We start from the raw sequence: 13,698 nt of genomic DNA on the forward strand, positions 1-13,698 counted from the left end.
CATCTCGTTTTTCCAATATGTTTTGCGAAAACCTCTAATTTTTCATCATCGCTCAGTGTGTATGGCGCAAGCGATGATGGATGAAAGACGAACAATTTTATGCACTGCGGCCCCGCCCTGCTCCCTCTTCAAGCACCATTTTGTGTCTCAACTTCACGGAGCATAGCAAAGCAGCACAGGGGGGAAACAAAAGTCATGTACAAAGTAAGTAGCCAGCATTCACTGCCACCAATGTTGAATGTGACTGTCCCCCAGTAATATATACATTTCTGGCACAGGCCATTATGTAAATAGAATTTCTAATGAAAGATTTACAGCAAAGTCTTTTACCTCCTGAAAATCTCTTGCTCTTTGGGAAAACAGCTCAATGTGTATGCACTACTTTGGTGAAAGATATATCTTTCAGAGACTTTGTCAAAATCTTTTGAAATGAAAATCTCCTAGTATGTATGAACCTTTTACTCTTATCATTACTCTTATCGCTGTTTCCTCCTGCAGCTCAGTAATTGGAACTACAGTACAATGCTGAAATATCTAAAGATCCTCATGGTTGTGCTGTCAGTAGCAGCCACTGGCTTCATATGCAGAACTGCTCTTGAACAGGAAACTACAGAAATCATGGAATTTCTCCTTTCTAATGTCAGAATCTCAGGTTCAGTGACTATAGACATTTTTACTGTTCAGAACAATTGTATCCTTTCTCTAAAGAACAATGGCAACATATCCAGTCCACCAGAAAACGTAACATCTGTAAAACTGCCAAACGTTGTTCTAAGCCAAGGTAATGGAATCTTACTCATGGAGACCACTGACAGAATGCAACCACCATCCTTGGTCTTGTGTGCTATTGAGTCAGCAGCTCGTGTCTACCCTGACAGACCTGTGGTCTACTTTATGAAAGGACTGGGTGACATAAACACAGAGGAGGATGAGATCAGGACTCGGAAACAGTTTCCAACGCTCGCATCGTTTGCTAATGTCTACTTCTTCCCTCTGAGAATGGAGGAATTATTTACTGACACACCTTTTCTGCCGTGGTTTAAAAAGGTATTTTACAAAGCTGTGGGGTATGTAATATCTCTCTTGAGGGCTTATTTATGAAAGGGTGAAACACTGGTGTATCTATAATGAGTGCAGTATGTGTGGTGCACATGGGCCCATGACCCACACCACGCACGCTGCACCCATTTTTTGAATACTCATCTCTCCACAGTCCCATGCTGACATCAGCAGCACTGTTAAATCACTGAAAATGGCGTAGTGGCCATTTTAATGGAGTTCTGCGCATGCACAGTAGAGAAACCACTGGGAAAATGGCCACCGTACCATTTTCCCGGAGATTTGTGCATGCACTGTAGAGTCTGAACCCTCTAGCGCTTAGACTCTCGGCGCAGCTGGCACAGAGGAGGGGGCCCGAATGGAGGAGGCTGCACACGGGCCTCCTCCTCTCTTAGAGCGCCTCTGGGGAGAAAGGATATTTCTCTGCGTGAAAATGTATGTATGGTAGAGTTGAGACTTCTCCCTATTTAATAGGACTCACTAGACAATAATTTCCTCATGCAAAGTATGGGTCAGCCTATTTACAAAGGACTGTGTTGGTATTATACATGTACTGCTGCATTCCTGTTATTGCCATAGTAAGCAGTAGGGAAGAACAGAATAGCAGCTTTATGAATATTAGTAAAGTATTTCTTAAAAATTGAATGGCCCAAATTGTATTAAATCATACTTATGAATATAATAAATAAGATAGTTGGTCTGTCTTTGGGAAAAAAAAATCAGCCCCACCACTCTTGATTGCTTCATCTGGGTAACAAATGTAGGATTTCCAAAAGGGGATCCATATTATATATACTAGTATCTGGAAATCCTGCTGCTCGGAGCCGGGGCTCTGTCATGCTGAGTGTGTGTGTGTGTGTGTGTGTGTATATATCGTTATATATATATATATATTTATCTGTAGTGGGCAGGCTATAATTATTCTGCAGTATATACACCAGTACTGGTATATGTAAGCTCACCAGTCCCAATGGGTCTATTATGATATCCCGGCTGTCGGGATCCCGGCATCGGTATCTGGACAGCCAGAATGCCGGCAGTGGGGCAAGTGCAAAAGAGCCCCTTGCGGGCTCGCTGCAACCACGTTATTTATTCTCCCTCCAGCATGTCATGGACACCCCAAGAGGAAAAATAGTTGTTGGTATCCCGGCGGTTGGGATCCCGGCGGTTGGGATCCCGGCGCCGGTATGCTAAGCACCGGGATCCCGCCGTCCAGGGTATTTAATGCTTCCCGTCCCAACACAGCTCCCAGTCAGTCTGGGGGTAGAGAACACCAGTAGCCAACAGCAGCTGGTTGGATGGTCTGGGCATGGCCTGTGCGGGGTGTGGGAGGGGCGAGCATAGGACCATGGCCCTCCGTCGGTGCGCAGTATATATAAAAGTGCTGAGCCAGTTATCTACCACCTCCTCACCTGCATCATCTGCAGCCCCAGCACCAACCTCTCCACCTCCCAGTCACCATACTGCTCACCTCACACAGGGTCTCACCCCTTCCTGACATACTCAGTCACCTCCCCCCAGTAAGTGGCCACACATGTCCCCGATACCTCTGCCCTGAGTGCTGCGTGACATCTGGTGGTTCCTGCATCCGTTTCCTGGTTACTTCTGCTACTTGTTGCTGAGTCCCAGGATGACAAGTAACCTGAGGTTGCAGCCTACTCGTATATGGAGGAGGGGGTGCAGAGTATGCAGTATATGGCGGGACCAGTATATGGAGGGACCAGTATATGGAGGAGGCAGGTGCTTTGTATATATGGGGCACTATATGGAGAGCTATGGGGGTGCAATGTGTATATAGGTGCAGTATATGGTGGGGGTGCAGTGTATATAGGGTGTGTGTCCCCATGTCCCAAACGGAGCTCCGTTGGATGCCCTCCAGTGGCTGGCTGTGGCACTACAGTGTCCCTATCTCCACTGTCCCTATCTGTCCCAACCCTCCTGCCAGAGGCGTCACCGGGTGTGGTGACATCCGGTGCGCATCCTTCATATGCCAAGTTAATAAAAAATAAAAAAATGTCTCACGTCCTCCAAATAAAATTTTGTTCATCTTTATATTTCAAAATAACCCATAAAACTTTTACTTATTCTTTGTATTCAAACTGTATTGATCGTTTATCCACCCTCTTTGACTCTGGATATATTACTCTTCCTTCTCAGGTATATAGAGGGAGGCAAGATGTGTATGATAGGGTTATACAGTTTTATTTTAAACAGGATATGATAAAATCCACATGCCCGGTAGCGTACATCAATTAATGGTGTATAATGCACACCAAGTCTCGTTTATAGTTTTGACATCTATGATACCTCCGAGGAACAGGAATCCACTATCAGAGTCTAAGGTTTGGTGATCTGTCAGGCTAGTGTGTACTCACCAATGCGTTTCGGCTCCCTGGAGCCTTTGTCAAGGTGTATTGGGCTAGTGGACATGAGGTGATATTGATATCCCTTCCTATGACTCCATTCGTGGATTAGTTATGGGGCGTGACCATCACATAAAAAAACATTTCATTTCTAAAAAAACATATTGCTTTTCATAAGTATAACAGTGTGTGTGTGTGTGTGTGTGTGTGTGTGTGTGCGTGTGTGTGTATATATATATATATATATATATATATATAGTACAAGTAAAAATTCCTTAAAAACGAGTTGTCTTAATATAAGAATCAGTGAGTTTAAACTTTTAGTTTTCTATATACTTCCAGTATCATACCGGAACTTATTTTATTTCATGTCTAAATGAGCATGTGTTCCTTAAAATGTTTCTCCAAGCAAACCCTCTGGTTTGCGTTCCCTGTTTTTGCTCCATGATTTCAGAGCGCATTGGGGCAGTGTGACGCTACTTCCATGGGAAGTGCGTCTTGTGACTTCCGGTGTTGCGTTCCTGCGTATGTGGAACGCAAACCTGCTTTCTTGATATGATGTGTCAAAGTCAGAAAAATATCATGATGCACACTGCCATATTTGCACCTCATGCGTGTCCCCGCTGCGCGTGCATGAGCCCTTCCATGCGTGCGTATACTCGCTGTCACGTGCACTCGCGGGCGCACGGTATGCGCATTTACGGTAGAGTTTATGTGCGTCTAGCGGGCGACTCAATCGTTACATATTTTAACCATATAATGTATTTTGTAGATTATGGTCCCTTTGATAGAATCTGAAAGTTTAGTTAATGTAGCATGTTCATAGACAAAGAGATCCCTCTTTGTTTGATACGAAGGGTCAGACAGGGGTTATACAGTGGTGTTTAGTATCCATCGGAAGAGTATTTAATTAGCAATATTCCGGTATTGGTTTGAAGCGGATTAATCGCTCGTGCGAATAGTTATCGACATAAGAAGTTTATGAACATTTACTGTATTTTGCACTTTATTACCTATGCGGCGGGAAACCTAGTTTCCCACCCACCTGAGCAGTTACGAATAGTCACAGCCCACCTTTATGAATCAACCTATGACCTTTTGTTATAATGCGAAGACGAATTTCTGTGTCCAATGAACAATAAGAATATAGGGACCATTGTACTGTATTGTGTGTAGTGTATATGTTAGGGTCTCCTGCCCTGTGCTGCCACGTCGTCATGGCAACCGGGAGACAAGTGCTAGTGGAGTAACCTGAGCGCAGCTGATACTCCGGTTCGGGTCTTTTGCTGTGCAGTGGTTATAGGCTCTGTGCACGGCAGGGGATCCGGTGCTGGTTTTTGTGCTCACAGTCTGTGAGGTCTGAGTGGGGCGTGGACAGCACCTGCTTTATAAGGCCTCTTTTCAGGGTAAGCAGATGCTGCTGAATCTTTGTTGGTTAGTCAGTTCATGAACGTTAGCCAGTACTGTGTAGCTTTGTATTTGTTTGTTGCTTACTGCAAATAGGCCTGGGAATTCGGTATTACACTCTGCCAATCCAGACCTAGCAGTAAGACTGGAGTCAGTCGTTTAGCTTGCTGGGGTTCTGTTACTACTCTGTGAACTTAGCAAGTTTGCGGCTGTATTCTAAGACTTGCCTGTCTAATCCTGTCTCACTGTGCTAGGTGTCAGGGGTCAGTTTAGTGGCAGTAAGCTAAAACCTGTGCACTGCAAGTGAGAATTAGGATTGTGGAGATTCTCCTTGTGTCTATCATTCCATCTCTGACCAAGGAGTTTACTGCCACACCCGTTGGTAACCCTTTAGGGTTTTGCTGTTGCCCTTAGCAACAGCATTTCGGGTACTCTACGTATTAAAACACAACATCTTGCTTTTTCCATCTTAGCAGTTCTAATACAAGGGAGATACCCAGTTCCTTAGCCTCTGGGCTTCTCTGTTCACTTTGTGTGTATTTTGTTACCCTATCACCTTCTGTGTACGTTATGTCATATCCCCCAGTTTGTCTGTGAGTCCATCTGTTTTGCATAACAGTTCAAACACCAGTACATTCCTGCAGACACTGGAGTGCATAACAGTTCTGACACCAGTACTTTCCTGCTGGCACTGGTGTGCATAACATATTCAGCAGCCTAATACTCCTGTTGAAATTTTGTGGGAATATGGAGCATACCCCTCAAAATATGTTGCAACAGGTGGTCGATCAGGTGCAGGTCCTGACTCGACAATTTAATGATTTGTCCATTAAAATGCACACCTCCCAGGCTGCTGGCGGCGCTCCCGCAGCAGCAGCACCTGCAGGGGTTAAGGAGCCGAAAGTAAATCTCCCGGATCGTTTTTCTGGAGATCGCTCGCAGTTCTTTTGTTTCAAGGAGAGCTGCAAGCTATACTTCCGGCTTAGGCCTCAGTCTTCTGGGTCGGAGATTCAGCGGGTGGGCATAGTGATTTCCTTGCTACAAGGAGACCCACAGGTCTGGGCATATGGGTTGCAGCCTGACTGTCCGTCGCTTAAAAGTGTTGATGCTTTTTTTACGGCACTGGGCATGTTGTATGATGACCCTGACAAGACGGCCTCAGCCGAGGCTCAGATTTCGATCCTTAAGCAAGGGCGAAGGCCAGTTGAGGTTTACTGTACGGAGTTTCGGAGGTTGGCCCATGATACCCAGTGGAATGACCCAGCCCTGAGACACCAGTACCGAAGAGGTCTTTCTAACCAGATAAAGGACCAACTGGTACAATATCCCTTGCCTGATAGCTTGGATCAGCTCATGCAGTTATCCATCCGGGTGGATAGACGGCTGAGAGAGCGTAGGCTTGAAAGGGAGACTGAGATTTCCTTCCTTCCCAAGGGAACCTCAGACTCTGAGGAATTTTCTGAGGAGCCTATGCAGATTGGGGCTACCCGCCTCTCCTCGCGTGAGAAGACGCGGAGGAGACAGCAGGGGTTGTGTTTGTACTGTGGGAATAAAGGTCATGTGGTAGTATCATGCCCAGAAAAGCCGGAAAACTTCAGGGCCTGAGGGTGATGGGAAATATCCTGTCAGGCCAGAAGTCAGAATTTCCCAAGAAGACTTTTATCATTCCGGTGACCTTGAAGATCCTCGGTCAAACTGTCAAGACTGAGGCCTTTGTGGACAGTGGGGCCGACGGGGTTTTTATGGACCGCCAATTCGCCCTGAAACACTCTGTTCCCTTAGTACCCTTGGCATCGGAAATTGAGATTTGTGGGTTAAACGGGGAACCATTATCCCAAGGTAAAATTACCTCTTGCACTAGCCAGATTTCTTTGTTTATTGGAGCCACACACTCTGAAAAATTGTCCTTTTATGTGACTGTCTGTACTTTTGCCCCATTGGTGTTGGGGTTACCCTGGTTAAGGGCCCACAATCCTCAATTTGACTGGGTCTCTGGAGAGATTCTTAGTTGGGATACTGATTGTTTCAGGAGTTGCTTGAGCCTTCCAGTCAGGCTCTCGCAGCTAAATTTGCCAGGATTGCCAGGGTGTTATGCAGATTTTGCGGACGTGTTCTCCAAAAAAGTTGCAGAGGTACTACCTCCCCATCGCCCCTATGACTGTGCCATTGATTTGTTGCCAAATGCTAAGCTTCCCAAGAGCAGGTTGTACTCCCTGTCACGTCCTGAGACTCAGGCTATGGCAGAGTACATTCAGGAGAACTTGGCTAAGGGATTTATCAGACCTTCACAGTCTCCAGTTGGGTCGGGGTTCTTCTTCGTGGGTAAAAAGGACGGTTCGTTGCGACCCTGCATCGACTTCAGGGAATTGAACCGTATCACGATTAAAAACTCATACCCACTGCCTCTCATTTCGGTCTTGTTTGACCAGCTTCGTACTGCCACCATTTTTTCTAAGATTGACCTACGCGGTGCGTACAATCTAATCCGAATAAGAGAGGGGGATGAATGGAAGACTGCCTTTAATACCCACTCAGGGCATTATGAATATTTGGTGATGCCTTTTGGGCTCTGTAATGCCCCGGCAGTCTTCCAGGATTTCATGAATGATGTGCTCAGGGAATATTTGGATTAGAGATGAGCGCCTGAAATTTTTCGGGTTTTGTGTTTTGGTTTTGGGTTCGGTTCCGCGGCCGTGTTTTGGGTTCGAACGCGTTTTGGCAAAACCTCACCAAATTTTTTTTGTCGGATTCGGGTGTGTTTTGGATTCGGGTGTTTTTTTCCAAAAACACTAAAAAACAGCTTAAATCATAGAATTTGGGGGTCATTTTGATCCCAAAGTATTATTAACCTCAAAAACCATAATTTACACTCATTTTCAGTCTATTCTGAATACCTCACACCTCACAATATTATTTTTAGTCCTAAAATTTGCACCGAGGTCGCTGTGTGAGTAAGATAAGCGACCCTAGTGGCCGACACAAACACCGGGCCCATCTAGGAGTGGCACTGCAGTGTCACGCAGGATGTCCCTTCCAAAAAACCCTCCCCAAACAGCACATGACGCAAAGAAAAAAAGAGGCGCAATGAGGTAGCTGACTGTGTGAGTAAGATTAGCGACCCTAGTGGCCGACACAAACACCGGGCCCATCTAGGAGTGGCACTGCAGTGTCACGCAGGATGTCCCTTCCAAAAAACCCTCCCCAAACAGCACATGACGCAAAGAAAAAAAGAGGCGCAATGAGGTAGCTGACTGTGTGAGTAAGATTAGCGACCCTAGTGGCCGACACAAACACCGGGCCCATCTAGGAGTGGCACTGCAGTGTCACGCAGGATGTCCCTTCCAAAAAACCCTCCCCAAACAGCACATGATGCAAAGAAAAAAAGAGGCTTTTTACTGATATTTGGTGTTTTGGATTTGACATGCTCTGTACTATGACATTGGGCATCGGCCTTGGCAGACGACGTTGCTGGCATTTCATCGTCTCGGCCATGACTAGTGGCAGCAGCTTCAGCACGAGGTGGAAGTGGATCTTGATCTTTCCCTAATTTTGGAACCTCAACATTTTTGTTCTCCATATTTTAATAGGCACAACTAAAAGGCACCTCAGGTAAACAATGGAGATGGATGGATTGGATACTAGTATACAATTATGGACGGGCTGCCGAGTGCCGACACAGAGGTAGCCACAGCCGTGAACTACCGCACTGTACTGTGTCTGCTGCTAATATATAGACTGGTTGATAAAGAGATAGTATACTCGTAACTAGTATGTATGTATAAAGAAAGAAAAAAAAACCACGGTTAGGTGGTATATACAATTATGGACGGGCTGCCGAGTGCCGACACAGAGGTAGCCACAGCCGTGAACTACCGCACTGTACTGTGTCTGCTGCTAATATATAGACTGGTTGATAAAGAGATAGTATACTCGTAACTAGTATGTATGTATAAAGAAAGAAAAAAAAACCACGGTTAGGTGGTATATACAATTATGGACGGGCTGCCGAGTGCCGACACAGAGGTAGCCACAGCCGTGAACTACCGCACTGTACTGTGTCTGCTGCTAATATATAGACTGGTTGATAAAGAGATAGTATACTCGTAACTAGTATGTATGTATAAAGAAAGAAAAAAAAACCACGGTTAGGTGGTATATACAATTATGGACGGGCTGCCGAGTGCCGACACAGAGGTAGCCACAGCCGTGAACTACCGCACTGTACTGTGTCTGCTGCTAATATATAGACTGGTTGATAAAGAGATAGTATACTCGTAACTAGTATGTATGTATAAAGAAAGAAAAAAAAACCACGGTTAGGTGGTATATACAATTATGGACGGGCTGCCGAGTGCCGACACAGAGGTAGCCACAGCCGTGAACTACCGCACTGTACTGTGTCTGCTGCTAATATAGACTGGTTGATAAAGAGATAGTATACTCGTAACTAGTATGTATGTATAAAGAATGAAAAAAAAACCACGGTTAGGTGGTATATACAATTATGGACGGGCTGCCGAGTGCCGACACAGAGGTAGCCACAGCCGTGAACTACCGCACTGTACTGTGTCTGCTGCTAATATATAGACTGGTTGATAAAGAGATAGTATACTCGTAACTAGTATGTATGTATAAAGAAAGAAAAAAAAACCACGGTTAGGTGGTATATACAATTATGGACGAGCTGCCGAGTGCCGACACAGAGGTAGCCACAGCCGTGAACTACCGCACTGTACTGTGTCTGCTGCTAATATAGACTGGTTGATAAAGAGATAGTATACTACTAATATTATATACTGGTGGTCAGGTCACTGGTCACTAGTCACACTGGCAGTGGCACTCCTGCAGCAAAAGTGTGCACTGTTTAATTTTAATATAATATTATGTACTCCTGGCTCCTGCTATAACCTATAACTGGCACTGCAGTAGTGCTCCCCAGTCTCCCCCACAATTATAAGCTGTGTGAGCTGAGCAGTCAGACAGATATATATAATATTATATATAGATAATAGATGATGCAGCACACTGGCCTGAGCCTGAGCAGTGCACACAGATATGGTATGTGACTGAATCACTGTGTGCTGTGTATCGCTTTTTTCAGGCAGAGAACGGATTATAAATAAAAGTGGTGGTCACTGGTCACTATCAGCAAAACTCTGCACTGTACACTACTGAGTACTCCTAATGCTCCCCAAAATTAGTAAATCAAGTGTCTCTCTAATCTATTCTAATTCTAAACGGAGAGGACGCCAGCCACGTCCTCTCCCTATCAATCTCAATGCACGTGTGAAAATGGCGGCGACGCGCGGCTCCTTATATAGAATCCGAGTCTCGCGATAGAATCCGAGCCTCGCGAGAATCCGACAGCGTCATGATGACGTTCGGGCGCGCTCGGGTTAACCGAGCAAGGCGGGAAGATCCGAGTCGCTCGGACCCGTGAAAAAAAACATGAAGTTCTGGCGGGTTCGGATTCAGAGAAACCGAACCCGCTCATCTCTAATTTGGATAGATTCTTAGTTGTATACTTAGATGACATCCTAATCTTCTCCCATTCCCTGGAGGAACATCGGAAGCATGTACGCTTAGTCCTCCAGAAACTCAGAGACCACCGGCTTGGGGCGAAGCTGGAGAAGTGCGAATTTGAAGTTCAGCAAATCGCATTTCTAGGATATATTATCTCCCCAGAAGGTTTCCAAATGGAGGGTTCCAAGGTACAGGCAGTCCTGGATTGGGTGCAGCCCACTAGTTTGAAGGCGCTTCAGCGTTTCCTGGGCTTTGCGAATTTTTATAGACGATTTATCGCTGGATTTTCGTCTATAGTGGCGCCCTTGGTGGCACTCACTAAGAAAGGGGCGGATGTTGCTCACTGGTCTTGTGAGGCTAAAGCGGCTTTTGCCCGTCTCAAAAGGGCATTTGTTTCGGCCAAGGTGCTGCGACACCCAGATCCAGAGCGTCCTTTTGTGGTGGAGGTGGATGCCTCTGAGATGGGTATTGGGGCAGTGCTTTCTCAGATGGGAGTGTCTGATAATCGCCTTCATCCCTGTGCTTACTTTTCCCGTAAATTTTCGCCTGCCGAGATGAATTATGACGTGGGTAACCGGGAATTGTTGGCTATTAAGGATGCACTTGAGGAGTGGAGACACTGGCTTGAGGGGGCTAAGTTTGTGGTCTCAATTCTCACTGACCATAAGAATCTGGCATATTTAGAGTCAGCGAAGCGTCTCAATGCCAGGCAGGCACGATGGGCTTTGTTTTTTGCTCGCTTTAATTTTTTGATAACATATCGCCCTGGGTCAAAAAACATCAAGGCTGATGCGCTCTCGCGGAGTTTTGCTCCAATCCAGGAGACCACCGAGGAGCCGTTGCCCATTGTTTCCCCATCATGTATTAAAGTGGGCATTACCCAGGACCTCTTATCATTAGTCCTTAGAGCACAGGAGCAGGCTCCTCCAGACCTTCCGGTAGGTCTTTTGTTTGTGCCTCCTAGGTTAAGACAGCGAGTGTTCCTGGAATTCCATGCCAAGAAGTCGGCAGGTCACCCGGGTATTGCCAGAACTCGGGAGTTGCTATCTAGGGCGGTGTGGTGGCCCTCGGTGGCTAAGGATGTGGATCAGTGAGTTCGGGCATGTGACATCTGTGCCCGAAATAAGACTCCTAGAGGGGTTCCTGTTGGCCCATTACATCCACTCTCTATCCCATCTAAGCCATGGACCCACATTTCAATGGATTTTGTGGTGGACTTGCCCAAATCCTCGGGGATGACAGCCATCTGGGTTGTCGTTGACAGGTTTTCGAAGATGGCGCACTTCGTTCCACTGGTTGGGCTGCCATCAGCCAGACGCCTGTCTGAATTATTTATGCTGCATGTTGTGCGTCTCCACGGGTTGCCACTTGATGTGGTCTCTGACCGCGGATCCCAGTTTGTGGCCAAATTCTGGAGGGCATTTTGTTCCGATCTCCAGATTTCTGTCAGCTTATCGTCAGGCTACCATCCGCAGTCTAATGGGCAGACTGAAAGGGTGAACCAGTCCTTGGAGCAGTTCCTCAGGTGTTATGTCTCCAAGTGTCAGACTGACTGGGTTGCTCATCTGTCCATGGCGGAGTTTGCCTATAACAACGCGGCTCACTCTGCTACAGGGATCTCTCCCTTCCTTTGTGTGTATGGGCATCATCCTAAGGCCAATTCTTTTGACCCCCTGGACTCCACGCCTGGTGGTTCCTCTGTGGTTTCGGTCCTTAGAGGTATTTGGCGGAAAGTGAAGAAAGCCCTTGTGTCTGTGTCATTAGTGACCAAAAGGGTTTTTGATAAGCGGAAAAGACCCTGCAGCTTCAAATTAGGAGACTTCGTCTGGTTGTCTACCAAGAATTTGAAGTTGAGACAGCCATCTCATAAATTAGGGCCCCGGTTCATCGGCCCTTATAAGATCACCAGGGTTATCAATCCGGTGGCATTTCAGTTAGATCTGCCCCGTTCTTTGGGTATCAATAAAACATTTCATTGTTCCCTTTTAAAACGGGCGATTAGTAATCCTTCTACCAGTGGAAGACCTTCCCCTCTTCTGATACGTGGCCAGAGGGAGTTTGTTGTTGAAAGGATTCTTGACTCCAAGGTGGTTCGGGGTCGGCTGTCATTTTTGGTGCACTGGAAGGGGTATGGCCCGGAGGAGCGGTCGTGGGTGCGCAGTTGTGATCTTCATGCCCCCAGACTGATACGCTCTTTCTTCTCGCAGTTCCCCGATAAACCCGGTGGTAGGGGTTCTTTGACCCCTCGTCAGAGGGGGGGTACTGTTAGGGTCTCCTGCCCTGTGCTGCCACGTCGTCATGGCAACCGGGAGACAAGTGCTAGTGGAGTAACCTGAGCGCAGCTGATACTCCGGTTCGGGTCTTTTGCTGTGCAGTGGTTATAGGCTCTGTGCACGGCAGGGGATCCGGTGCTGGTTTTTGTGCTCACAGTCTGTGAGGTCTGAGTGGGGCGTGGACAGCACCTGCTTTATAAGGCCTCTTTTCAGGGTAAGCAGATGCTGCTGAATCTTTGTTGGTTAGTCAGTTCATGAACGTTAGCCAGTACTGTGTAGCTTTGTATTTGTTTGTTGCTTACTGCAAATAGGCCTGGGGATTTGGTATTACACTCTGCCAATCCAGACCAAGCAGTAAGACTGGAGTCAGTCGTTTAGCTTGCTGGGGTTCTGTTACTACTCTGTGAACTTAGCAAGTTTGCGGCTGTATTCTAAGACTTGCCTGTCTAATCCTGTCTCACTGTGCTAGGTGTCAGGGGTCAGTTTAGTGGCAGTAAGCTAAAACCTGTGCACTGCAAGTGAGAATTAGGATTGTGGAGATTCTCCTTGTGTCTATCATTCCATCTCTGACCAAGGAGTTTACTGCCACACCCGTTGGTAACCCTTTAGGGTTTTGCTGTTGCCCTTAGCAACAGCATTTCGGGTACTCTACGTATTAAAACACAACATCTTGCTTTTTCCATCTTAGCAGTTCTAATACAAGGGAGATACCCAGTTCCTTAGCCTCTGGGCTTCTCTGTTCACTTTGTGTGTATTTTGTTACCCTATCACCTTCTGTGTACGTTATGTCATATCCCCCAGTTTGTCTGTGAGTCCATCTGTTTTGCATAACAGTTCAAACACCAGTACATTCCTGCAGACACTGGAGTGCATAACAGTTCTGACACCAGTACTTTCCTGCTGGCACTGGTGTGCATAACAGTATAAAAGGACAAGCCGATCTGGGCCAGCTCTCTATTCTCTTCAACGGTTCTCATCACTGATAATCGGGAGCTGGATATCCAGAAGGCGCATGCGATTGTTTCCCTTTGTGCATAAGTTTCTCTGCAATCATATTGTCTTTATTGTTATTA

General features: G+C 46.4%; 1 protein-coding gene across 1 annotated transcript in view; it reads left to right on the top strand.

Annotated features, from left to right (window-relative positions):
• The first annotated feature begins 522 nt into the window (after positions 1 to 522).
• LOC134909101 (alpha-1,4-N-acetylglucosaminyltransferase-like) overlaps positions 523 to 13,698 on the top strand; it is a 158,213-nt gene continuing 145,037 nt past the window's right edge. The window contains exons 1-2 of the mRNA XM_063915538.1: positions 523 to 637; positions 749 to 1,047. Of these exons, the coding sequence (XP_063771608.1) occupies positions 523 to 637; positions 749 to 1,047 (414 nt within the window). The remainder of the gene's footprint in view (positions 638 to 748; positions 1,048 to 13,698) is intronic.

The sequence above is a fragment of the Pseudophryne corroboree genome, chromosome 4 (assembly GCF_028390025.1).
Source record: "Pseudophryne corroboree isolate aPseCor3 chromosome 4, aPseCor3.hap2, whole genome shotgun sequence".
In the NCBI taxonomy this organism is placed as follows: Eukaryota; Metazoa; Chordata; class Amphibia; order Anura; family Myobatrachidae; genus Pseudophryne; species Pseudophryne corroboree.